At 41.0% G+C, this 27,782-nt stretch overlaps 1 protein-coding gene across 1 annotated transcript in view; it reads left to right on the top strand.

The window, feature by feature from the left end:
* Crisp1 (cysteine rich secretory protein 1) overlaps positions 1–23,244 on the top strand; it is a 43,954-nt gene extending 20,710 nt beyond the window's left edge. Inside the window, exons 2-9 of the mRNA XM_045156968.1 lie at positions 3,265–3,318; positions 3,630–3,697; positions 7,600–7,728; positions 11,306–11,396; positions 13,616–13,764; positions 17,352–17,449; positions 18,688–18,776; positions 23,126–23,244. Coding sequence (XP_045012903.1) covers positions 3,265–3,318; positions 3,630–3,697; positions 7,600–7,728; positions 11,306–11,396; positions 13,616–13,764; positions 17,352–17,449; positions 18,688–18,776; positions 23,126–23,244 — 797 coding nt within the window. The remainder of the gene's footprint in view (positions 1–3,264; positions 3,319–3,629; positions 3,698–7,599; positions 7,729–11,305; positions 11,397–13,615; positions 13,765–17,351; positions 17,450–18,687; positions 18,777–23,125) is intronic.
* The last annotated feature ends 4,538 nt before the right edge of the window (positions 23,245–27,782 follow it).

Below are 27,782 nucleotides of genomic sequence, written 5' to 3'. Positions count from 1 at the left end.
ACCCTAGACAAGACTTAGAGTTGATTCAACAGAAAAGATTCAGTCCTCAGCCTAAAATGCTTAATAAACTGGATGCCCCAAGTATAAACTTTTACCTTCTTGTTTTGACTCACTGGTTCCAAGTGGCCATTTGAGCCTTAAATGAAGATGATCACCACCCCTCCTCATCCTTGCAACTTGTGCTCCTCAGGGAGGGTTAGGTTAAGAATACACATCCTACCTTTCCCTAGACAAAGCCACAGCTCAAGCTCAGAGATCTGATGTTTCTTGTTTAGCATATTCCCTTCAGTTTAGTCAACCTCATCTTTGATGAAACAAAATTCTTAGTATGGGCCAGATGTGCTAAGGAAACATAATCCCAGCTCAAACGAGTCCTTCCAAGATCATTCCCAGAGGACATGCAAAGAATTTTTGCAGTGTCATTCAGTTCTACAGGGCATAAAGTCACATTGTGTCAAGTTCCCTATGCATGTTATAGCATAAAACAATGACTTTGTATCAATTTGTGAAAGAAGAATCATTTGCATCAAATATGTCTGCATCCATTTTTTTCTAATAAAGTGCTATTATGCTTGCTTACATCACATGTCAGTATTAATTACAGCCAATTTATAGACTATTACATGCTTTTACCTGTGGGTTATTAGACACATTAAACAGACTGCAATATTCTTAAAAGAACCATTAATATTATAAAGAAGTCATTCTCCCATGAAACGCTGAATTTGAATAGTATCTGTGTATTTAAAACATTATATTTCATGCTAATAAAAGAAAGGATTTTCACAGCACGTGTTGATTTTATGTGTTGTAGACAGTAGGACAATGTTTAGGGTGAAACACTCAAACATTGACTCCAGGGTCAATGAGATGTTTACTGTCCCATACTGTACTGAATTAACAAGCTGTGTGTGACAATATACAGCTGAGATGGAAGTGGCTCCCGATATCTGAAATAACTATTTCAACTACACAAAAATAAACTAATATATTAAGCATCTATTGAGAATATGAGGGGCTGGAGAGATGGCTTAGCAGTTAAGTGCTTGCTTGTGAGGCATAAGGACCCTGGTTCAAGGCTAGATTTCCCAGGACCCACATAAGCCAGATGCACAAGGTGGTGCATATGTCTGGAGTTCGTTTGCAGAGGCTGGAGGCCCTGGTGCACCCATTTTCTCTCTCTCTCTCTCTCTCTCTCTCTCTCTCTCTCTCTCTCTCTCTCTCCCCCTCCCTCCCTCCCTCCCTCTGCCTATTTCTCGCTCTGTCACTCTCAAATAATTAAAAATAAACAAAAAGGAATATGAATTTCAGATATTATTACAAGTGAAATTATATTGATATAATTTCATAAGAAGTTCACCCATTTCAATAGATCTTTCAATTCCATGCTCAAACTCTGGCAAATCATGAAACTATCTAAGAAGCAGTTGAAGCATGTGTGCCAAAATATTCACAATATTCACAATCGCCCTAATTATAGCAGAAATACCAAGTTTTAGCAAAATTCTCAAGGAAATTTCAAGTTACTCGCATCATGTTCAAAATGTTGTTCATACTGAATGTGTAGTAATAATAATATTCTAGTAATATAAGATACATTTTTATAATTTATTATCTTCTTATCAAAGTACTGAGTTTTTACATAAGGGTGAAAAAGACAAAAATCTAAATTATGAATACCAGTGTTTGGCTGGCATAATAAAGGTGATTTTCCTTTGTATTTTTTCAAGCTTTTCTGAAAGATTTTCTGAGGCATTGTTGAGGCATGTTGTACTGTATACAGACAATCAGGATCATGTATATACATTTCTCCAAAATGGTTCCTCCATAAAAACAAATCAAAATATTTCATATACAGCATCATTATAGTCATTAACTTCAGTAGTAATACCTCAGTTTTTGTGTTTATAATGTATGTAGATGTTAAAAAATAGATAATAGATGTAGAATAGGAAAATAATATATATGTATATATGAATGCAACCATTACAACCCACTCTAATACTGTGTGCTATATTGTAGAAATTCCTTTATATATTGTTTTCTTAACTTAAATTTGGGTTAAGTTATTTGCCTTACTAGATTTGGGGGTGATAAAGTGAAATAATGAAGCACACACTTCATTTACACAGTACATCACTGAATGTGAGAATATGCCTACCTTTGGAGAAAGTGAGAAAGAAGAGGAAATAGATGGGAAAGAGATCAAAGTTAGATTGTCTGCATGGTAACTGACTTATGGAGTTCCCTCATATTAAGCATATTTTCCAGGGAGCCGGGGACAAGCAATGGCAAACCTTGTCACTGGACAAAAACACGACTGCTCGTCACTGCCACATTCTGCATGAACTGCCTAACTCAACTTGCTCTTTAATATATAGTGACTTCTATCACAAGAGAATTAATTGTAGACTTTTTGCTTCTCATTCATAGGAATTAAAATCAGAAACAAACTTGATCATTGGTGATGAGACAGTGCCAAACAGTTTTAAAAACATTAATATCCTAGAGTTAGCTACCAGTGTCAAATAAAACTAAAGGAAGGGAGCTTGGAGAGATTGCTTAGTGGTTAAGGTACTTGCCCGCAAAGCCAAAGGACCTCAGTTCGATTCCCCAGGACCCACATAAGCCAAATGCATAAGGTGGCCCATGCATCTGGAGTTCTTTCCCTGGCATGCCCATTCTCTCTCTCTCTCTTTCTCTCTCTTCCTCTGCCTCGTTCTCTTTCTCAAATAAATAAATAAAATATTTTTTAAGTTATTTTAAAAATTATTTTTTTTTAAAGGGAGGATACTGAGCTGTCTGACTTTCAATGACAACCATTCTTAGGAAAGCAACTGGCTCTTGCTGTACAATTGGATATTGCTACCTCTGCCTCCTGAGTGCAGGATTAAAGGCATGTGCCACCATACCTGGCTCAAAAAGCAAACAAACAAACAACTGGATATTGCTGTCTTTGAATCACATACGTGAATTAATAACACCAAGATCACATCTATTCTCAGTAGATAAAGGAGAATTCCAGTATCACTTTGTCATATTATTGTGCTAGGTTTCTCTTATGATCATGTGACCCACGATCATAAATACTATGTTCTAACACAAATTTCTTATATAGTACCGGAGGTCAGAAATCCAAATGGGGCTCACTGGGAGAATATCAATTTTGAAGTAGAAAAACAGTAGTGGGAGATCTGTTTCGTCAACTGCTCCTGTCAGAGGCTGGCTGTATTTCCTAGCTGTGGTCTTTTCCCCTGTCTTCAGAACCAGGAAACAGCTGCCTACTGACCCTGATGCTTGTGACTTCATCTTTCACAGGTAAGCGCTCTTGTGATGACCGTAGGGCCACCAAGAAGACAGAATGACTACTGTCCTTTAACTTCAGTCAGCTGGCTCACACCATGAATTCCACCCATCATCATAAGTGCCCTTTGGCACACAATGACCATAATCTGACACTGAGGACTTCTAAGTTTACATTTTCTCACGTTCATAATCCTTCCAATAATACTTATGTCTTGCTTTCTAAGTCTTTATGTCTAAGATATAGTAGTATGGTTCTTAAGCATTTGTTAGAAACCATCTTTCCATGAGTTGAGAATAACCCAAACTTTGACTTCTCTTCTCAGGAGAGACAATGAAATTCTTCTTGTTTTTATCTGTTGCTGCCGTCTTTGTGCCTGCATTGGCTATCAGAGTACGTAAGGATTTTATGCTGTGGAACTATTATTTTTTTAAGATTTATTTTACTTATTTATTAGAGAGAGAGAGCACGGGTGTGCCAGGGTCTCTAGCCACTGCAAAAGAACTCCAGATGCATGTGCCACCTTGTGCATCTGGCTTACATAGGACCTAGAGAATCGAACCTGGGTCCTTAGGCTTTGCAGACAAGTGCCTTAACCTCTAAGCCATCTCTCCAGCCCTGTGGAATTATTTTTAGCCAACCCTTTAGTCAAACAGTGTCATGAGCACTGTTAGACGGCTGTGCCAGCTGCTGAGAATTACTCACAACGCAATTAGACAAGTACTTTCTTAAATACTAAGGAGAGAACCACAGAATAGGAACTAAGGATGTGGTCACGTTGAGACGAGTGGACGTGGCAGGGCCAAAGCCTGATCACCACCTTAACTCCTTGAGGTCAAGCCTGTGCTATTTTTTAAAGAAAAAAGAAAGGGAAAACCCATGGAGAATATAGGGCAAGTACTTATTAACAATCTATTTTTTCATCTTCCTTGACTAAATCCTTAGCAAAATTTTTCCATTGAGGTATATTATTTGTGATGATGAGATTTTAATACATAGCAAGTCAATATAAAACAGAAAGATGCCAACTGGTAAGAAGTGTGAGGGCATTTTAGCAATGAGATCAGTGTATAAAGCTTGAATCTCATTACTTACTAAAAACCTTAGCTGGGTGTGGTAGCACACGCCTTTAATCCCAGCACTTGGAAGGCAGAGGTAGGAGGATTGCCGTGAGTTCGAGGCTACCCTGAGGCTCCATAATGAAGTCCAGGTCAGCCTGAGCTAGAGTGAGACCCTACCTCAAAAAACCAAAAAAAAAAAACCACACTGGGCTGGGAGGTAGTTCAGTATTAGAAAATTCATTTCACATCGGTGAAACTCAATGTTCAATCGACATAACCACAAATGAAAGAGAAGAAATAACTTTAGCAATCATATAACAGAAACACAATACTCAATAGTATGGTAAGGAGCATGATTTCTAAGAGGTTGTGATAAGTAAATAATAGTTACCTCTAAATAACCTCAGGGATATAAATAAAACAATACACATTTTAATTTACCCACAAGATTACAGGATCATTCTCCTCCCTACCAGGAAAACCAAAACTCAATACCTAATTGCATGCAGGAAAGGTTTATGTCAGATACAGAACCACTGTTTGAATGGAATGGCAAAGAGGACAATGCACTTAACACTGCATTACTTCGATGGTGGACAACCATGACTAGGGCAAGCGTGGCAAGCCAGGTGTGGTGGCGCACACCTCTAATCCCAGCACTCAGGAGACAGAGGTAGGAGGACCGCCGTGAGTTTGAGGCCACCCTGAGAATACAGAGTGAATTCCAGGTCAACCTGGACTAGAGTGAAAGCTTACCTCAAAAAAAAACAAAGAAAGAAAGAGAGGAAGGAAGGGAGGGAGGGAGGAAGGGAAGAACAAAAAGAAAGAGAAACAGGCAAGCGTGGCAATCTTTACCTGGACTTGGATAGGGTAAGAGAGTGGAGAGAGAACAACGCCTGGATGGGAAAGTCAGGTTTTAAGACGCAAGCAGCAGTATCACACATACACCCTGTTAGAGGAAAGAAAGCTGAGAAGCTTCGACGTCAATGAAATAGAAAGGAAATCAGACATGTACACTTGTTGTCAACTGGAAGCGCATGGACGAAATAACACTGGAGAACCTGAGCCCTAGAAAGATGCATCCTCAAAGCATAAGAAAGGGGGACAGTAGGCACAGATACTGGCGGATTGGTAGACTGGGCAGAAACGGAAGTAGCTTCCCTTTAGCAGCCGGTGCTTAACCAAGAGGGTGTGGAGAATTATTAGAACAGGAGCGCACAGGCTCTGCCGTCATGCACTGACACACAGACTTCAGCAAGAATTCAATAGAACTAATGAGCACAATGAGGGACACTTGGACAATTTTTAAATTTTTTATTTATTTTTATTTATTTATTTATTTGAGACAAACAGAGAGAGAAAGAGGAAGAGAGATAAAGAGAGAATGGACATGCCAGGGCTTCCAGCCACTGCAAATGAACTCCAGACGCGTGCACCCCCTTGTGCATCTGGCTAACGTGGGTCCTGGGGAACCGAGCCTCGAACCGGGGTCCTTAGGCTTCACAGGCAAGCACTTAACCACTAAGCCATCTCTCCAGCCCCACACTTGGACAATTTTTGCTCTAATTTTGGTGACACCATTTTTTTTTAATCCTTTTGCGAGGAGTCTTTCTGCCAATGTCTATTTGGGATTGCTAGGAGGGAAGTTCTCCATCTCATCCAAAGTAAGGTGTTTGGGAAAAACAAAAAGGCTCGTATTTAAAAGAAAATAATTATTATGTGCAGGTAGAGCGAGACAAAAAGGAAACAGACAAAGACAGAATGGGCACGTCAGGACTTCCTGCCTCTACAAACAAACTTCCCAAATTTTTATTTATGTTTTTTATTTGCAAGCAGATACAGAGGGCCAGGAAGAAAGAGAGAAAGAATATGGGTGTGCCAGGGTTGCTAGCCCCTGAAAATGAACTCTAGATGCATGTGTCACTTTGTGCATCTGCCTTTACATTGGTACTGGGGAACTGAACCCAGGTCGTTTGGCTTTGCAGGCAAGTGCGTTAACCACTGTGCAATCTTTCCAGCTAGAATAAACATTCTATATATATATTTCTGTTTTTCCTGAGGTAGGGTCTCATGCTAGCTCAGGCTGACCTGGAATTCACTCTGTAGTCTCAGGGTGGCCTCAAGTGATCCTCCTGCCTCTGCCTTCTGAGTGCTGGGATTAAAGGCTATATATGTTTTTTGTTTGTTTTTGATGTAGGATCTCACATCTCACTCTAAGCAAGGCTGACCTCAAATTCAGAATCCACTCTGTACCCCCAGGCTGGCTTAAAACTCATAGTAATCCTCATACCTTGGCCTCAGAGTGCTAGGATTAGAGGTGTGCATCACCACGCCCAGCCTCAGTACATTTTTAAATAGTTCAAGTGAGAGAACATGGGGGAAGAAAGGCAAGAGCTGACTCGTAGAGAAAATACATGATGACCTAGAAGAAAAGATTGAAGAACGAAGTGTTGAGCGTAGCAATTTAGAAAAACAAGAACTCCTGGCCAGGCAGAGAAATGTTCCATTAGTTCATCTGGGAGGTATGGTGTTTGGGGATGATCATTTTTATGGCTTGTGGGCATCAAAATAGAGACCTGCGAAGGATTGAAGGAAAGGCCTAAAAGGAGAAGAGCTCAAAGGTTAAGACCTCGCATTTTCAGGCACACAGGCAGGTGTTGGTCCGTTGAATTAATCACAGACATCTCAGTGAGTCTGTTTCAGCAGACCCAGTTTTCCCACATAGGAATGTCATAAGAATCTCTGTAGAGGTTATAAATGTCCAGGGTGCAGTGAGAGAAGCAAAGGTTATGGATTTCATTGAAATAAAGGATTCCAGAGGAGGTAGGAGAGCTACGAGACAGAAGTGGATTCTGGTGAGACTCCCAACCTCTCCTCCAGCATCAACTAGAGCTTCTTGCAATGTGAGTAGAAAACAGTACCACAGAGATGCTCTTGAGAAAATGATATCCACAGCAATGGCCCATTTTCATGCCCTGTCCTGACCTAAACCTGTAGATTTAAAATAAATTAAAATATCTATGTGATCATGGCAGGGTTCTCCTTTTGTAAAAATACTTTTTCCCTTCAAACAGTCTTAAAACTTAGGATGGAGAAGTAAAACTCTGGCTTTACTGTCCGTTCAGAAATGCTAGGGATTACTGTTTGTACAATGTAAGATTGTGTGTATTATGTGGTAAATGTAAGACGTAGTCCTTAAAAAAAAATAATATTCATTAAGAATGTTCCCAACAGTCCAAAGCAACCAGAGCTCTGTTTAATAAACTCTCCACTGAACTGGTAGCCGCGCAGGAAGAGATTGTTAAGGTGCACAATGCTTTCCGGAGGAAAGTGCAGCCACCAGCCAGAAACATGATGAAGTTGGTAAGTTCACGCCACCGCACCAACAGTGCTTGCAGGGTCAGTAAGGGTGCTTCTACTACGGTATCAAGTTCTGGAAGCTTTTAGCATGCTAGAAGCTTGGTTGTCCCAACGAACCAGTGACACAGCAGAAGAAACTGAAGAGGAGTGAGCACCTTCCCACACATTTTATGTGCTGTCAGTAAGTGGCATAGCATAGCAACGCTGCTGCCTGGGCGGCTCAGCTTCACATGTGGTTGTTGTTAGAACACGCTCCCTGTGCGTCCATGTGCTTGCTTGCCCACTGAAGTGCTTGGTAAGGTAGCTTCCCGGGCCCTACCCCTGATTCCTACTCCAGAGGTCTGCCACAGAGGCGACTGCTAACCCTCAGCTCGGGCTGACAACGCACACGGCATATGTGGATGAACAAGTTTTCCCTACTCTTCATAGTGGCTTAGGGAGTAAGACAGATACATGTGTGAAAATTAGACTGTCTGGTTTCAAAGCCAATTGAGGTTTCCTGGTGTGTGTATACATACATACATACATTTATATATATATATATATGAATCTGCCAATTCCACCACGTACACATTCCGTCAAAGGTCAGTGAAACCTGGCATGTTCTACCAATTACACAAGTTTCAGGAAATCTGATGAAGGCAGCGGCGTGTCTCCCGTCAACTACCCAAATACATCTCTTAGGTTTATAGAAACCTTGGTCTATGTCTTTGGACCCTGGACTGGCCAAGAATAAAGGGGGTTAGAAATAACACAAACCCCGGAAAGGGAACCAACAAGCAACCTTTTGCTTATAAAGGATGAACAGGGAAGAGCGCAGGGAATGAATAAAATAATTTTGAAAACGTATCTCTAGGTCTCCCTAAAAACTCAAAGTGCTGTTTGTTAAACAACTTGAGATCATGTGTTTCCACAGACAGAGTTGCCCGTCTTGTACCCATGTCAGTGTCTGTCAGCTCATCACTCAGCGGGCTGAGGCAGAGGGTCACTGGGAGTTCTAGGACCATCACTGTGCAGTTAAGTCCAGACCATAAGGACATGTCTTAAAATACATATGATTGTTTTTTAAATTGATTCATTTGATTCCCCAATGCCATTCATCTCATAACATAGAGTCTTGGGAACATTGTGTGACTTATCGAAAATCCTTAATGCTGGGGTTCAGATTCAAGTGCATGGGGGGGCAGATTTAAGGGCCTTGATGTTCAATTACTGAACTCGAACCAGAGTCGGGATCCAAACTCCTTCCTGTCACAGGAAAATGACAACAGCTAGGAGGCCTCCAAAGCCTCTTAATTCAGATACCTCACTGTTGTTGACAAAAAGTGAACACAACTGGACCATTAGAAAGTTATCTAAAACACGCATTGAAATGATAATATGCGGCATTATGAAATATCAATACTATAGTGATCACAGTTTTCAAGTAAAGCTAATATTTTAAGGAGGACATGAAAGCGGCCATGTTCTTTATAAGCATTGTGTCGGGTATGCCTAGAAATCAGTGGATGAAGACAGCAGTCACAGGCTGTCAAGATTTATATCTACCTGAGAAGAAAGAAGCAGGGATGTATACAAAGAGGACTTCACCAGTGATGTTCTCACAAAAATGAACCTCAGCTTATCCCATGAGGAGCTGTAAAGATATATAGCTGTAAACATATATAGTTAAGTTGTCTACGGTGAAGGTTGGTGGCCTGGTATTTGTTTTGCATCGAAGGTGGGCTTCACCAGTGACATAAGCACGCCCTCGCATGAGGGCAATTTTCAGAGGGCGGAGAGATGTCTGTGTACAGGACTCCCACCCCCTGAGGAACCAATCTCTTCGGTGTACTTAGGGGCCTGCGGAGTTCATCACAGAAGCCTCCACAAGCACTTAGCTATGAGCTGGGTAAATCCAACTTTTCAGCTTTTGGTAAGATGATTCTAATAGGCATATGTTCTCTCATGAGTACAATGGTATTCCCAGAACTTAAAGAGTTTAGGCACTGGCAGGACCTATGATCATATTTTTAACTTCATTGTAGACATGAAAATAACAAACATAGCTTGTTTTTGTGCACATTACAATTAAAACACATAAAACCACATCAGGCTAATAATGTGACATTTCACCATTTGCTAAATTCATGAACCTGAAAGGTAATTCTAGGACACAGCCACGGGATGGCAGCAAACGTATATACAGTTGCAGTCTCCAGCTTTCCATGCTAATGACATTAAAAACCAAGTGTCATTCACACATTATTCCAAAGAGCAGGGCCAAAGGAAGGGGAAGAGTGTTTGCAGTGCTGTCTTCCAGACACAAAGTGGCCTTGAAATTCACTACCTCACAGTGGCTGACTACCTTACACAGCGCATGCATAATAGGAAGAAAATAAAATGATGACACCAGAACAGAGGGGACACTAATGGAAAAGAAGGGTTTCCGTGGAGGAGGTTTGGGGAGGAAGGGCAGTGTTGTTTGGGGGGGCGGGCATTATTATGGTATATTGTTTATATGGAGGTTGTCGATAATATTTTTTAAAAAAAGAAAGAACTCGTGGCAAAAACAATTGAATGCTACAATGTTGGTTATCAATGTGATATCGGGACAGCCTTAAATGAGATGGACAGAGAATGTGGGTGACTGTTAGGGAGAATGGCACAATGTCACACCCATGAACACGCCTGCTTTATGCCTCACTTGGAGACAGCTGCTGAGCTGTAGGTAACAATATGTTTCAGCCTAGCACACATGTCCGTAGAGTGGTCAGAGCACAACAGAGGCAGAGGAATTGATTCACATCCTTTATCACTTACTGGTAGTGTGAGCCTTAGATGTTTTCTCAGACCCTGTTTTTCTCTTATTAACATACACAGAAACCACTATCTCCCTTCTATAGTTACTGTAAGATACCATAGGGAACGCACATGCAGAACTGGTAACATATTCTTGCGTGTTATGTTAGCTCCTGGATTATTATTTTAAAGATAATTTGAAGGGGAGGTGGGTGAGTTTATTGGCTTCTATTTATAGCAACCATTTGTTTACTGAGAACATAGCATAAGGTTCAGAATATCAAAATTTTGGTGCATGGATTTTCACCCTCAAACTTTTGAACAAACCATGATGAGTCAAATTCTATAAGAAACAGAGTCAAAGAGATAAAATGACATATCTGGGCAAAGCAAATAATAAATTATTGGAAAATATTTCTAATTCTGATCTGTTTCTCTGGAATTATTCACTTAAATTCTAGAAACAAGCTAGTGTCTGAATGTTATAACCTAATTTTGAGTTTCTGAATACATATACCAATTTAATTAGTTAAGGTCACTGACTCCTTTTTCCTACTTAAATGTTTAAGTGATATAATGAATTAAAAGTGGTGGTGTCTCTTTTTTCCCTATAGAATGTTCAAGTATAATGTAACTATGCAAAATTTTAATTTATAAAATACAAGATAGGACAAGTCTTGATTTTTTAGAAATAAAATGGAATTCTTTTTATAATATTAACAGTGCTAATTACAAAATGGAATCTTACATTGAGAATGTTAATTACATCATATGCTTGGATCGTTTCCTTCCTCTATAGAACTGGAGTCTACCTGCTGCAGAAAATGCTAGAATTTTGGCAAGGTATTGTGATTTTGCACAGAGTGACCCAATTGAGAGAAGACTTAAAAGTATGTACATGACTATATGAGTTGACTTCTGCTAGCTTTTCCATTGTTGGGACTTAAAAGATGAACTAATTGTTTTTGCCTCACAGATCGGAAGGATCTTGGTTGGCTCCACTGATCGGCATCGAGGGGAAGCACAGTAAGGTGGTGGAGAGTATAGTAGAGGAGGCTGTCAAGCTCACTGAGAGACAGAGACAGAGACAGAGACATGCCCTTCACAGACATTCCCCCAATGACCCAGCCTCTCAAAGTTTCAGCAGCCTCCGAATCGCATCACCAGCCAGAGAACCAGAGCTCCTTGGGGACATCTTATTTCTAAATAACACTTGATAGATAGATAGATAGATAGATAGATAGATAGATAGATAGATAGACAGACAGACAGACAGACAGACAGACAGACAGACAGAAGATAGGTAGATGACAGAGAGATTGTTGATAGAAAGATGACAGATAAACTGATAAATGATGAATAAATGAATGATAGAGATTATGATAGATGATAGATAGATAGATAATTTATGGATATAGAGATAGATGATTGATAGATTAGATAAACAGATAGATAATAGATAGGTAGATAAATAGATAGACAGACAGACAGATCTGTAAAATCACCTCAAAAAGTCATGGACCGCTAACTGGACAACATTAAGTTAAGGCACCCAGACTATATTTCACTTGCCTATAGATGACAGTAAATTGAATCCTGCTACATACTACTTTATTATGCCTAGTTATTTTTTAATTTGGATATTATAATTTTTAGATTCTAACTTTTGGTTAACAGGAGAAAAGAAAACTGGGTGTAATGATATACCTACCTAGAAGACTTCCTTTCTAAGTTAGTTCAGCTGCCCACAACATTGGTGTGGGAGTTTCCTTAGCTTTGGAACCTGAACTCAATGAAGAAATGAGTTCAATAAACAATTCGGTTGAATCCCTTTGGTTCTCAAAAGTGAGCTTATTTCATCATATGAATTAGCTGAGTGTTACACAGTGCCTACCCACATAGATGCTGGTGACATTTTAAAAAAATACTTTATTCCAAAGGAGATAAGAAGCACTAATGTAACTTCATTTCCACATAGTATGAGGAATCTTAGCCCAGTGCTATGGATCAGTGAATTAGCAATAAGGGTTTGTTTGTTTGTTTTCATCATAGAGGGAGGCAAGTAACTCTTCAATACCACGTTTGATGAAGAGCCTATATGGATGGGTTGCTAAGATAGCGACTGTCCATTTCAAAGTCCTTACATGGAACACACACTTTGTGTGGCAGCTTTCAACTCGTAAGCTTTTCATCTGGCCACCTTTCTCCTGATTACCTTGAGAGTGGCAGAGAGTGATCCAACTGTGAAGCATGCTCACCAGGTCACTCACAGTTTCTCGGCAAACCTGAGCACCACACACTCACTCTTCAACAAGAAGGGACATTGCCAGCAGGGATGCCACTGAATTTACTTCGTGATATAAAATATAGCCTGGATGATAATTGAAATAGTTGTTTTATTAAGGGGGCGGAGCTAGAGAGATGGCTTAGTGGTTAAGGCGCTTGCCTGCAAAGCCAAAGGCCCTTGGTTTGATTCCCTAGGACCCACGTAAGCCAGATGCACAAGTTGGCGCATGCATCTGGAGTTCATTTGCAGCGGTTCAAAGCCCTGGTGCACCCATTCTCTCTCTCTTGCTCGCTCACTCTCACTCTTTCCCTCTCTCAAAATAAATAAATAAAAGTAAAGCATTTTTTTTTAAATTTTTATTTATTTGAGAGCAACAGACACAGAGAGAAAGACAGATAGAGGGAGAGAGAGAGAATGGGCACACCAGGGCTTCCAGCCTCTGCAAAGAACTCCAGATGCATTAGCCCCCTTGTGCATCTAGCTAACATGGGACCTGGGGAACCAAGCCTAGAACCAGGGTTCTTAGGCTTCACAGGCAAGCGCTTAACTGCTAAGCCATCTCTCCAGCCCATAAAGCATTTTTTTAAAAAAGAACAATTGGCCATGGTAGCACATGCCTATAATCCTAGCACTTGGGAGGCAGAGGTAGGAGGATCACCGTGAGTTCAAGGCCAATCTGAGAGTACATAGTTCAGTCTGGGTTAGAGTGAGACCCTACCTTGTAAAAAAAAAAGAAAGAAAGAAGAAGATAAACATCTCTGTATATAGTATTTCCATATTTTTTAGGACTGTAACCTAGCTAGTCCAATATTCTAATTTTAGATACCTTTTGTGGAGAAAATATGCATTTGGAAAGTTATCCTTCCCCATGGTCATATGTAATTGAATTGTGGTTCAATGAGTCCAAGCACTTCACATACGGAAAATGGCCATCCACAGACGATGACATCACCACTGATGATTACACTCAGGTAATCTGTATCCTGCAAATACACACATGGAAATAAAAACATGTAGGTAAAAGGTAAAGAAAGAGCAAATGAGCCGCACCCACCTTGTGTTCCTCTTGAACATCTTGAACAGAAAGAAACGTAATTCCATCAATACATGGCTTACAGAAGCTTAATTCTTTTTTTTTTTAATTATTTATTTATTTATTTGAGAGCGACAGACACAGAGAGAAAGACAGATAGAGGGGGAGAGACAGAATGGGCGTGCCAGGGCTTCCAGCCTCTGCAAACGAACTCCAGATGCGTGCGCCCCCTTGTGCATCTGGCTAACGTGGGACCTGGGGAACCGAGCCTCGAAGCGGGGTCCTTAGGCTTCACAGGCAAGCGCTTAACCGCTAAGCCATCTCTCCAGCCCAGAAGCTTAATTCTTGATCCTCTTATTTACGCATCTGAATTTTACAATAATTCATAGAATCACAGACATCAATCTTATTTATAAAGTAAGCTTTGATATTTATAAAGAATGAAAATGGCTGGAGAGATGGCTCAGCAGTTAAGGTGCTTGCCTGCAAAGGTTACATCTCCCCCCAGTACCAACATAAAGCCAGATACACAAAGTGGTGCGTGTATCTAGAGTTTGTCTGCAGTGGCTAGAGAACCTGACATGCCCATCCCCACCTTGCAAATAAATAAATATATTTTTAAAAACAGCGCACTGAAATCAGAGAATCTTCTTTTTTTATTCTTAGTTTTATTTTATTGAGGTAAGATTTCCAAAACATTCCCATTTTAACCACTAAGTTAAACAGCACTATTCCACAGTGTTAATTACATCCACATTACTGTGTGACCCTCACAAAAACAAATTCATGTTTCCTATTGAAACTCCGTGCCCACTAAATAATTCTTCATCCCTTCCTACCCCAAACCTATGAATTTCACTGCTCAAATTCCCACATGAAACCAAAATGACTCAATGATCTCTTTTCTGCCTGAATTCTTTCATTTAGCATAACATCTTTTATTACATTAATCGCACAAAGTTAGGGTTTATTATGACATTACCTTGTATGCAATATGTGCTTTGATCATATTCACACCTCAATTGTCCATTCTTCTTTTTCCCTTCTAGATATCACATAGATCCCCTATTGCTTCAATGTTCTTTTTTTAACCCATGGACAAAAACTTAACCCATATATGACAAAAAAAAAAAAAAGTGATACTTATTTTTGTGAGACCGGCTTGTTCTACTTAACATATTGATTTAATTTTCATCCATTTCCTAAAAAAGTGACATAATTTCATTTTTCTTTGTGACCAAATAAAATTCCATTGTGTATATCTGCTAACTTACCTTCCTTCGGGTTTATACTCGAAAATGGGAGAATTTGGTTCTCTGGAAGTTCTATTTGTAATTCTGTGAGGAACGTCCATGCTGATTTCTAAAGGGACTGAGACAGTGCACATCCCTGCCAGCACTGCGTTGGGGTTCCTCTCTTCCCACATCTTCAGCACGACCTGGGGTTTTGTTTGGTTGGTGTTTTCTTTTGTTTTGTTTTCTTGAACAATGAGGTGTTGGGTTGCCTTCCCCTGGCAGGAACATTTTTTCAGATACCCCTTGGTAATCCATACTTCTTTTGAGATGTCTCTGTTCAGTTTATTTGGTCCCGTATTGATTATTTGCTCTTTTAAGTGTTTAGTTTTGTGAGTTCTTCATATAGTCTGGCTATGGATCCTCATGGAGTAAGTAGGTGGCAAGCATGTTCTTTCATCCTGAAGCCTGCCTCTTCCTTCTGTTGAGAGTTTCTGTGATGCACAACCACATTTCCAATCCTTGCTGTTCTGAGCTATTCAGACAGCCACTGTCTAGGTCTAGAATATTCCCCCCCCCCATGTTTTATTCTCGTAATGTCAATTAGTCTTACATCCAGGTGGTATCTTTTTTACTTGACTTCTTTTCGGCTTTGCATTCTTATGTTGTATGTTTATGTGTATGAATGTTTGTATGTACATGGTTGCATATACATGTGCAGATACATAAGCATGTTAGGTCCTCATGCATGTGGCAGCCAGAGGTTAATGTTGAGTGTTGCCTAAATCACTGTCCAACTTATGTTTTGCATGTTTATGCATGTGCTGTGCATGCATATGTCTGCATATGTATTGAATGCATGTGTGCAGTGTATAAGTGTGGGGGGGTACTGTGTGAGCGTGTGTGGAGGCCAGTGTCTTCCTCAACCACTCCATGTTATTCTTTTTTTTTTTCAAATTTTTGTTTATTTATTTGAGAGCAACAGACACAGAAAGAAAGACAGATAGAGGGAGAGAGAGAGAATGGGCGCACCAGGGCTTCCAGCCTCTGCAAACGAACTCCAGACGCGTGCGCCCCCTTGTGCATCTGGCTAATGTGGGACCTGGGGAACCGAGCCTCGAACCAGGGTCCTTAGGCTTCACAGGCAAGCGCTTAACCACTAAACCATCCCTCCAGCCCCATGTTATTCTTTGAGACTGGATATCTCAAACCTAGAGCTTACCCATTTGGCTAGGGAAGCTCGCTAGCAAGTCCCAGAGATCCATCTGTCTCTGTCTCCTCAGAACTGGGATTACAGGCGCATGTCACAACCACGCTCAACATTTATGGGAATGCTGGAAATCAAACTAAGGTCATGATGCTTGTGCAGCAAGAATGTTACTGACAGAACCATCTACCCAGCCCTTGAATAGATCTTTTTAGAGCAGGAGAGATCTGGATTTAGTTTTCACACTGCTGCTCGTTGAAAAGGCTGTCTTTTTTTTTTTTTTTTTTCACCAATCATCTTTGTGTATCTTTGTTACAGTTCAGAGGAATGTACCTAGTGTGAGCCTGTGCATGTGCATGGGTCTTCTACTTCGCTACATTGGCTTATATGTCTGTAACATGCCATTGCCACCCTGGTTTTGTTACTACAGCTGCTTAGTATTGTTTGAAATCAGGTACTGTGATGCCACCAGAAATATTCTTCGTATTCAGGATTGTTGTGGTACTTGGAATATTTTTGTATGGATTTTATGACTACTTTCTCTATTTCTGTAAAGAATGTCATTGTAACTTTGATGGACTTGCACTGAAACTGCAAGTCACTTTTGGTAGTATGACCTTCTTTTCCATATGCATTCTGCCAGTCCATGAATTTAGGAGCCCTTTCTAACAATTAATTCCTCCCATAATATCTTTATTGAGTACTTGATAGTTTCTTTTTTTAAATACTTTTCTTAAATATTTTTTAAATGTGTTTATTCATTCGTTCATTCACTTATTTATTTGCAAGCAGAGAGAGAAGAGAGACAGGCAGAAAGAATAGGCACATCAGGGCTTCCAGCCACTGCAAATGAATGCCAGACGCATGCACCACTTTGTGCATTTGGCTTTGCATGGGTACTGGGGAAATCAAAATTGAGTCAGTTTGGCAGGCAAGCACCTTAACCGCTAAGCTATCTCTCCTGAGTAAGCCAGGCTCAAAGAAATCCAAAACCATGTCGACTTTTAGTCATGAACAACGTGACTGATATTGCAATCACTGAATGGACTAGAAACTGTACAATAAAATAGTCTTGTTTCTTTACAGATGGTCTGGGCCTCTACCTACCTCATTGGCTGTGACGTTGCATCCTGCCGCAAGAAGAAAGCAGAGCAGTATCTCTACATCTGTCACTACTGCCATGAGTATGTAGCATTGCGTTCTCACCATTCACCTCATGATAGGTCTTCTCTGAAAAGCAGTCCAGTACAGGTAACCGCAGCTGCTGTGAGTTCGGGAGTGCACAGCGCTCCTGTCATGTCCAGGTGTGCAGTTCCACCACCTTCCTCTCCATCCTCCAGCTCTGCCCTTCTTTCACCTCCCACTTCCACAAAACTCTCTGAAGATGACGAGGTATAAGGATGAACACAAAGAAGTCACTGATTTTCAGCATTTCAATCAGTGATGAGACTGTATTAATCAGAACTTACTGTTCTGAATTCTGGAATTAAGAGCTATATAGTATCAGCATTATATTTTAGATATTAGAAGCTAAGAATTGTATTTTCTGAAAAAAATCTTAAACCTTTTTATTTTATTTTTATTTAATTTTACTTATTTGTTTGAGAGGGATAGAGAGAGAGAGAGAGAATGGGCACACCAGGGCCTCCAGCCACTGCAAACGAACTCTAGATGCATGTACCACCTCATGCATCTGGCTTACACGGGTCCTGGGAATCAAACCTGGGTCCTTTGGCCTTGCAGGCAAGTGCCTTAACCACTAAGCCATCACTCTAGCCCCTGTATTTTCTGAAATTTTAAGTATTCCAGACCTGGAGATTTTCATACAAACTCTTTTCCACACCCTAATGCATTACTTATTTTTATACACACACATGGACTTTCCTCCTGTATATGCATGAGATATTTCCACAAAAGACAGTCTAGGTATCAAGCTTCTTATACCATAATAAAATAAAATTTAAACCTTCAATTCAAATCATGGAAGACTTTTTTCTTAGCACCTTTAGAACTTTAACTTTCCACAACTGTTTTCCCCTTTCCTGTGGGTATTAATGAAGAACACCATCCTATTGGAATTGACTATAATGTCCTGCTTCCTCGATTTTAATTATTCAAACATCTCAAGTACTGTTAGGAGTGTTAAGACTTGACCCTTCAGGTAGAGGGACACATTGCCTAAATATATTCTTATGACACACAGGATCATGGTTCATTCCAAAGAAAAAATGTCCATCTGTAAACTCAGGTTGCATATCCATATTAACATGGTAACATTATTACCATAAACATTACTATTGTTTGTTTATAAGTAAGCTGACACAATTTGTTCTTAAAACACTTTGTAGAGAGTGAATATGCTTTTTACACATTTTCCCATGAGAAACTTTATTACACCTTTTTTTTTTTTTTCTGTTTTTAGGGGAAATGATCCTGACACAATAAATTTACCTTATAAAGCAGGTCCCTCATGTGGAGACTGTCCAAATCACTGTGAAGATCGACTTTGTAGTAAGTTTTGTTTAATTCTGATTGCTTAAAGTTGGTCAGTTGTTATGGGAACTGTGTGTCCTTTGTATTAAATGTTAAACAATGCTCTGCTTTAAGGCAACTTTCATCTCAACCTTACCCCAAGATTCATCTACATTATTTCAGCTTCTCCTTTCCTTACACCTTAAGGAACCAAAAGAGAGCATTGATTCAATCTATTGAGATGGAAACTAGGATACCTAGGCATGTGCAGCCATTACTTTCTCATTGCTGGACAAGACACCCAACAAGAAACCAATTCTGGAAGGAAAGGGTTTATTTCTGGCTTACAGTTTCAAGGGGGAAATTCCTTTATGGCAGAGAAGACATGACAGGATGGGAGACTGGCTCACTTCATCACCCATTGGCAGCAGAAAGGAAGCAGCAACAGCGAGCTGGCTGTGAACACCCAGCAAGGCTAGATTAATCAGCCCCAGGTCCTCTCCCAGTGACACACCTCCTCCAGTGAGCCTCCACCTGTGAAAGGCTCCACCAATTGAAAATCAAATATGAGGCTAATTATAAATGCATGGGGCTATGGGTGGGGGGGGGCATTTTACTCTCAATCCTCCACAGTACAAAAGCGCACGTTCCTATCCAACTGATAAAAATCAATTTGGACATGTGTAGGTAAAATGTTCATGTAAGTGTAGGTTTTTTCTCCCTGGAAAGTATCTGGATGTCACAGTCAGCTCCACACTGCTGGCATAAACTTCCAAACAAGATGCAATCTATGAGAAGGGGGCAGGATGTATTTGAAGCTTACAGATCCAGGGGAAGTTCTATTGATGATGGAAGATGCTGGCTCCCTTTCACAGGTCCAAGCAGAGAGATACAACCAGAGAACTGAGGCATGCAGCAGGGGTATAGGCTGAACTCACTCTGCATAACTCAGGCTGTAATTCAGATCCACCCCTGGCTACATGCTCCCCCACAAACCCCACAACAGGAGTCTGCCTGCTGGGGGCAGAAGCTGTAAACTCAACTTTAACAACACCTGAGCCTATTCGAGAACATAGATTCAAACTACCACCCTGGGTTACCTTATGATTTTTCCCAAATGATACACATTGCTCTCAGTCTACTGGTCTCCCCTACTTGCTTGCTCCTTTGTCAGTCTCCTTCTGTAACGACAGAAGGTTATGTTTTTGCAGACTGATCTTTATTCTCAGTGGTTTTCCCAGAACATCAGCTGAAGAGCTGATTGAGGACTAAAGTGATGGTTCAGCAGTTAAAGGCACTTTTTTGCAAAGCCTGAAGGCCTTCCTGGGTTTGACTCCCCAAAACCATATGAAGTCAGATGCACAAAGCAATGCATGCATCTGGAGTTCGTTTTCAATGGCAAGAGGCCCTGGTGCACCCATTCTCATTCTCTCCTCTCTCTCTTTCCTTACAAATAAATGATTTTTAAAAAAGAGCTAGTTGATGCAGCAACCATTAGCTACATGTGGGTGCTGGGATCAGAATTCAGATCTGTATGTTTTCAGGTACTTTACCCACTGAGCCATCTCCCCAGCCCCAGTAGGAATTAACTTTGGATGATAGGAATGACAGGGTTGTTCCTATTGCCCCTCCCCAAAACAGGAAGTGAAGCATACAGAGAGATGCTGCCTGTTAGTGGGAAAGAGAGAATATGAAGTGCAGACTACAGACGTGGAACCAAATTCCAGCCCCAATATAGTGAAACTGAGGATCAAGTGGCTTCACTGCTGAATCCATCCAAATATTTAAAGAAGAACCAATGCCAATACTAATTAAATTATTCCCCAGAAATGTTGGAGAATGGGAATTTCTCAAAAAAGTATTCCAGGAGTTCAGCATTACCCTGATTCTGAAACCAGACAAATGTTCAGGAAAAGACAGAAAACCAAGGGGCAATGTCCTTGGTGAATATATATGCAAGAATCCTCAACAAAATAGTATCAAGCCAAATCCAATATAATGTTAAAAATTATTTATCATAATCCAGGGGAATCCATTCTGTGGAAAATGAGGACACTTCAGCATAGCAGATCCATGAATGTGATACAAGGCCCGTCAATAAATGTGATATATACAACAACTACACAACAAATAACAAAAATTCACATGATCTTCTAGGTAGACAAAGAAAAGGAACGGCATAGGATTCAACAGACTTATGACCAAGACACTGAACAATTATGTAAGAAAATGGTACTTTATCATAATCAGCTCATCAGTAGTGCAGAAAGAGGTACTCTGTCCATTCCACAGCATGACCTTCTTCGGTGATCATGCAGTCAAGCCTTATTCAACTCATCGGGTTATTTAAAAGGCATGAAAATAAGATGGGGCTTAATGGGAAAGAAGAAGGGGGTTAATTTGAAGTAGAGGAGGGTAAGAGAGGGTCATTGAAGGGAATAAGATCAAAATACATTATTGACATGAATGAAAATGTCAAAATGGAAAATAAAAATAAATATACAAATGTAGGGTGTGGTGGGCTGGAGAGATGGCTTAGCGGTTAAAGCACTTGCCTGTGAAGCCTAATGACCCTGGTTTGAGGCTCGATTCCCCAGGACCCACGTTTGCCAGATGCACAAGGGAGCGCACGCATCTAGAGTTCGTTTGCAGTGGCTGGAGGCGCTGGTGCACTCATTTTCTCTCTGTCTCTCTCTATCTCTCTCTATCTAACTATCTGCCTTTCTCTCTGTGTCTGTCGCTCTCAAATAAATAAATAAATAATGAACAAATGTACCATGTGGTAATACATGCCTATAATCCCATATCTATGAAGGTAGATAGAAACAGGGAATCCCTAGGGTTAGGAATTCTAGCCAAATGAGTGAGTTCTAGATTCAGCAAAAGAATTGGACTCAAAGAATAAGAAGCAGAGCAACAGAGGAAGACACACAAAACCGAGCTCTGGTCTCCAAGCACATGTGCACACACTTGCATGCACAGCTGATCACACAAGTGTGCCCACACACATACAAACAAGCATACATACATATGTGCATACCAGACACATACGCCTGTAAAATAATTGATTTTATTATCTTATTAAAACCAGATACCGAGCTCTCTCTCCTGGTGAACTTAGTTTTTGCCAAAATAGTTTCATGCCCATTAACCACTGAAAATTGACATTTTTTTAGGAACACTTGGCAAGAGTGTCTTCCATGCCATCTCACCCTTCCTACCACTTAAATAAACACTACCTATTCAATGAAATACACTAATAAAAAATGATGGAAACTTTTATTACTTAATTTTATGCTAATGACATTGTTGTTTTCAAAATGACAGAATAATTGAAGACTATTCATTTCTATTCTTATTAAATATAGTGTTACCAATAAAAAAAAATATCAGACAAAAGGGCTGGAGAGATGGCTTGGCAGTTAAGGCATTTGCCTGCAAAGCCTAAGGACCCATGTTCAATTCTCCAGGTCCCACATAAGCCAGACGCACAAGGTGACACAAGCTCACAAGGTCACAATGCACACAAGGTGGCACACACATGTGGAGTTTGATTATAGTAGCTGAGGCGCTGGCACACCAATCCTGTCTTGCACACACGTGTGTGTGTGTGCTCTCTCTCTCTCTCTCTCTCTGTTTTCTCACTCCTGCTCTCTTGCATTGAAAAAAAGGATCAGGGCTGGAAAGATGGCTGAGCAATTAAGACATTTGCCTGCAAAGCCAAAGGACCCAGGTTCGATTCCCCAGGACCCACATTAGCCAGATGCACAAGGGGATGCATGCATCTGGAGTTTGTTTGCAGTGGCTGGAGGCCCTGGCATGCCCATTCTCTCTCTCTATCTGTAAAATAAATTAATAATAATAATAAAAGGCTCCAGTCTGTTGGGCTTGCCTCAAAAAAAAAAAAAGCAGATAAAAGAAATTTGCTTTATAGCAAGACTCTAGATAGATAGATAGATAGATAGATAGATATAGATAGATATAGATGATATAGATATAGATATAGATATAGATATAGATATATAGATATATCAAGACAATATATATATATTTGAGGTAGGGTCTCACTCTAGCTCAGGCTGATCAGGAATTCAGTATGGAGTCTTAGGATGGGCTCAAAGTCACGGCAATCCTCCTACCTCTGCCTCCCAAGTGTTGGGATTAACGGTGTGCACCACCATGCCTGGCTAAGATGAGAATGTTTTCCCCTCATAGGGATCTCACTCAACTCATCCAACCATTTGCATTTAGTTAACCAGATCATATCATACTAATCAAATTAAACTTGCTAATGCAAACAGAATTCTCCTTTGTCTTTAAGAAAAGGGTCTCTTACCTCAGTGGTTGTGGTGGTTTGACATGGAACATGGTGTGCTCTTCTCTTTCAGCTAACCCCTGTGTGCACTATGATGAATACAACAACTGTGACAAGCAAATGAAAGTTCTCGGATGTGAACACCCGTCAGTTAAACTGCTGTGCAAGGCTTCGTGCCTGTGCACAAATTAAACAAAATAGCCCTTTTTAATTTACAACTGCTATGCTGTGTCCACGAAGACGTGCCTACTGGATCATCCTCTTTTCCTTAGTTTACTACGGAAGCCTCCACTGAATTTCTTTCGGTCTGAATTATGCTCAAGATTTCACTTTGTTTCACGTTTTCATTGATAATTCCATACATGTACCCAACCTATTTTAATCATAATTTCTTCATATTATCTGCAATCGTCCCTTCTCTGCTATGCCACTTCTACTGAACTCCTTCTTTTCACCCAATCCCTCTGCTCTTTTGATCTCTATCTTTATTTTGCTCTTTTCCACCATCCATGATGGAATACTGATGGCCTCAATAGTGCGCAGGTCTTGTGCAGGTAAAGACAGTCACTGTAGGGTTTTGAATGTAACAGCCACTTCATGTCCAGAAGGCAGCATTCCAAAGCACTTCAAATTCTCTGGCTCTTACATTCTTTCTTGCCCCTCTTCTTCAGGGTTCCCTGAGCTTTGGAGGAGGATGAAGGTCCTAATTTTTATCATAATTTGTGTGCATCCTTATATTTTCATCAATACCAACCTGATCCATCCTGAAGTAAGACTGTTTTAAGCTCTCATAATGTTTCTATGAAACAGCAAGTTTAACACTCCCCTCAAATTTAAAACATAAACCAGGCGTGGTGGTGCACGCCTTTAATCCCAGCACTTGGGAAGCAGAGGTAGGAGGATCACCATGAGTTCAAGGCCACCCTGAGGGTACATAGTGAATTCCAGGTCAGCCTGAGCTAGAGTGAAACTCTACCTCAAAAAAAAAAGGTTAAAACATCAGATTTAGAATGCTTAGGTTTACATAATTCAACTAACTTGTGCTAGAGTGGGGTCTCAGTTGAATGTTCTCCTGGCTTCCCCACTGTCTCCAACTACCCTGCTGTCTGCTTTCCCTGCCCCAAAAAAGAAAAAAAAACATAATTCTTTACTTTTAGTTTTACTTCTATTTTAAATCAAGAGTGTATAAAGCAATCCACAAAGCAAGTAAGAACTGAGTCTCATGGCAGGGTAAATCTGACTTTACTGGAAGCAGTTTGAATGTCTTACTCATGTTTAGCCATGTCTATGTACACGCATGTGGAGCAAAAGAGGAGGCAGCCCAGCTCCTGCCTCTTCGTTTCTTGCTGTAGCTCTCTTGTTTCCTCAGCTCTCCTTGAGCATTAGCATACTTTCATTTTTCTCATATTATTACTGCATTCCGAGTGCCACAGCTTTTTGAATAGCATCATAACTGGAAATACTATGGTGTGCAGTTATTTGAAATACCCAATCCTTGATGTCACTTTATTAAATTACCTAGTTTGCAAAAAATGCAGTTTAATTTCTCCCAGTGTATGATCACTTTTAAAAACTCCCTCCCTCTCTCTCTCCCCCCCCCTCTGTGTGTGTGTGTGTGTGTGTGTGTGTGTGTGTGTGTAGGTGTGCATGGGTGGAAGTCGGAGTACAACTTCAGTATCAGCCCTCACCTTCCACTGATTTGAGGTTTATTAATTTATTGATGTCCAGTTCTGCACTTGCCTCGTGGCTGCCCCAAGAGCTTCTAGGGATTCTCCTGTCCGCCTTGCATCTCTCTGTGGGGATGCTAGGATTACAGACACGCAGCAAACTTTATGTGGGTTCTCGGGTTCTCAACTCAGGTTGTCATACTTTTTTTTCAGCAAGCATGTTAGCCACTGAGCCATTTCCCCAGTCCCCCAAAGACAGCATTAAGTGAGGAAGAAATAAGAGAGTCCTGGCACGTCCATTCCCTTCCCCCCTCCCCAAATAAACTTTTAAAAATTATTTTTAAGCCAGGCGTGGTGGCACACGCCTTTAATCCTAGCACTTGGGAGCCAGAGGCAGGAGGATCACAGTGAGTTTGAGACCATACTGAGGGTGCATAATGAATTCCAGGTCGGCCTCGGCTAGATTGACAGCCAACCTTGAAAAACAAAGCAAAACAAAATTTATTTTTAAAACTGTCTGACTCAAAAAGATAAAGCACCCCTCACATCTCAATCAAGGGTCAGGTGAAACCACAGAGGAACTGGGGAGATGAGCAAGAGAGTTGCTTCCATGGTGAGCCTGACAATCAGCACCAGGGTGAAGGAGACAGATGCTGAGGACACTCAACACCTACCAAAGCAGAGATCCAGAGGCTCCTAAGAGCTCATCACTGAAGTAGACTTAAAACTCACCCACGATGGCTCATGAAGAGGGGGCTGAAAGACTGTAATAGTCACAGGTAAAGATGTCATGCCCAGGGGCACTGTCTCGCCCCAATTACTGACTGCTGCTCCCACAACACATAACCCACCACCCCGTGAGGAATACCTGCAACCCCACTGAGAAAGCCCCCTGCAAACTGCAGGCAGAGAGGAGGGAAAAGGTGATCCCATCACATGATGTCTCCACACAAAATATGGGCTTAATAATAAAAGTAAAATGTCTGAGAGCCAGGCATGGTTGACACACACCTTTAATCCCAGCACTCAGGAGGCAGATGTAGGAAGATCACTGTGATTTCAAATCCAGCCTGAGACTACATAATGAGTTCCAGGTCAGCCTGGACTAGAGTGAGACTCAACTTCGAAAAACAAAAGAAAACAAAAAGTCTGAGCCCATGGGCCCATACATTCAAACTACCACAGTACATCTTCCCATAAATTCACTTTCATCTTCTGAACTTTTAAATAAATAAAAGTTTTGGGGCTGGGGAGATGGCTTAGTGCACACACAGCCTCATAAAAATGCGAACCCGGGCTGGAGAGATGGCTTAGCGGTTAAGCGCTTGCCTGTGAAGCCTAAGGATCCCGGTTTGAGGCTTGCTTCCCCAGGACCCACGTTAGCCAGATGCACAAGGGCGCACACGCATCTGGAGTTCGTTTGCAGTGGCTGGAGGCCCTGGCTTGCTCATTCTCTCTCTCTCTACCTGCCTCTTTCTCTGTCTGTCACTTTCCAACAAATAAATAAAAATCTTTAAAAAAAAATGCGAACCCACCCACATGTGAGCATACACCACACACGGCATATACACTCGTGGTCCAAAACATCTCCACATTTCTCCCATCCACTATATCCTGCGTCAGAATAACTGAAGCTACACTTTGCTTTATAAATCAAAATGGTTTGAGTGATCCCCACATATCCTTCATAGGATAATATCTCTAAGGAAATTTGACACAAACACTGATGATGCAATTCTTTGAATGTTCCTAACAGGAATTTCACAATCAGAGTTTATTTGGGGGCATTTATAGACCCAGGAGTAAATTTCTTCATTGCTAAGAAGACTCTATATGGCGTATTTCAGGGTCACTGTCAAGACAGGAGTAACATACAGGGTTTGAAGCACAGGCTATGGAGGTAGTCATCTGCTCTCTAAATGAATATAAAGACTTCTCATTGGGAGGGAATTCATACCTGGTACTGAGAACCAAGTCAGAAGCTTAGAAGGTCATAGACTCCAGAGGGAAGTTTCCATCATTCTTTGACTTGAAGAAGAAGAAAAAAAAAAAAAACACAGAGAGAGAGGCTATGCCCATCAAGAAATCTTCTAAATGTCCATGTTTATGCCCTTTCATCCATGATGTTCTCACTGTTGGCTAGAGAATCTACATTTTACATATGGCAGCAAATACCAGGGAGACCCAAGAACCATGACCATGACAAGAAAAGAAAGCCAACTGCCTTTCATGAGATGAGTCACCTCCATCACATCTGCCAGGGCCCAGGAGACGCTACAGAGGAGCTGGTAGATAAATAAGAGCACTTGCCTGTAGCCTGAGAACCTCCTTCAGGGAGACGCCAGCTGTTGCAGTCAGGTCCGCATTGCTGGTAGAAATCACCCAACTAAGGGCAGCTTGTGGGGGGAAAAAAGTTTATTTTGGCTTACAGGCTAGAGGGGAGGCTCCACGATGGCAGGGCCAAATGATGGCATGAGCAGAGGGTGGACATCACCCCCTGGCCAACATCAGGTGGATAACAGCAATGGGAGAGTGTGCCAAACACTGGCACCCACAACAATACACACCCTCTAGGAGGCGTTAATTCCCAAATCTGCACCAGCTGGGGATCTAGCACTTAGAACACCTAAGTTTATGGGAGACACCTGAAGCAAACCACCACACGAATAGACACAGAGGAGACTCAAAAACTCATCAAATTAGGTAATCAGGAGCTGCTGAGAATTCAGAAGCAAGGGAGACTTACGGGCTGGAGAGATGCCCAGCAACCAAAGGTGCTGGCTTGAAAAGTCTGATGGCCCAGGTGCCAGTCCTCAGTACCCACCAAAAGCCAGATGCGCAAAGCCATGGCACACGTGTCTGAAGTTTGTTTGCCACAACAAGAGGCCCCGATATGCCAATTCTCTATTCTCCTCCCCCCTCTCTCTCTCATAAATAAATTTTAAAAATAAATAAATAAAGGATACTTATATGCCCTCCAGGGCTCAGGTAATACTATGTAAGAAGGCGCAGAAACAATCATAAGAGCCACACAGTGGGACTGTGTGTTCCGGGGTGTTGCCC

The sequence above is a fragment of the Jaculus jaculus genome, chromosome 8, assembly GCF_020740685.1.
Source record: "Jaculus jaculus isolate mJacJac1 chromosome 8, mJacJac1.mat.Y.cur, whole genome shotgun sequence".
Lineage (NCBI taxonomy): Eukaryota > Metazoa > Chordata > Mammalia > Rodentia > Dipodidae > Jaculus > Jaculus jaculus.
This window is presented reverse-complemented; position numbering and strand designations above follow the sequence as displayed.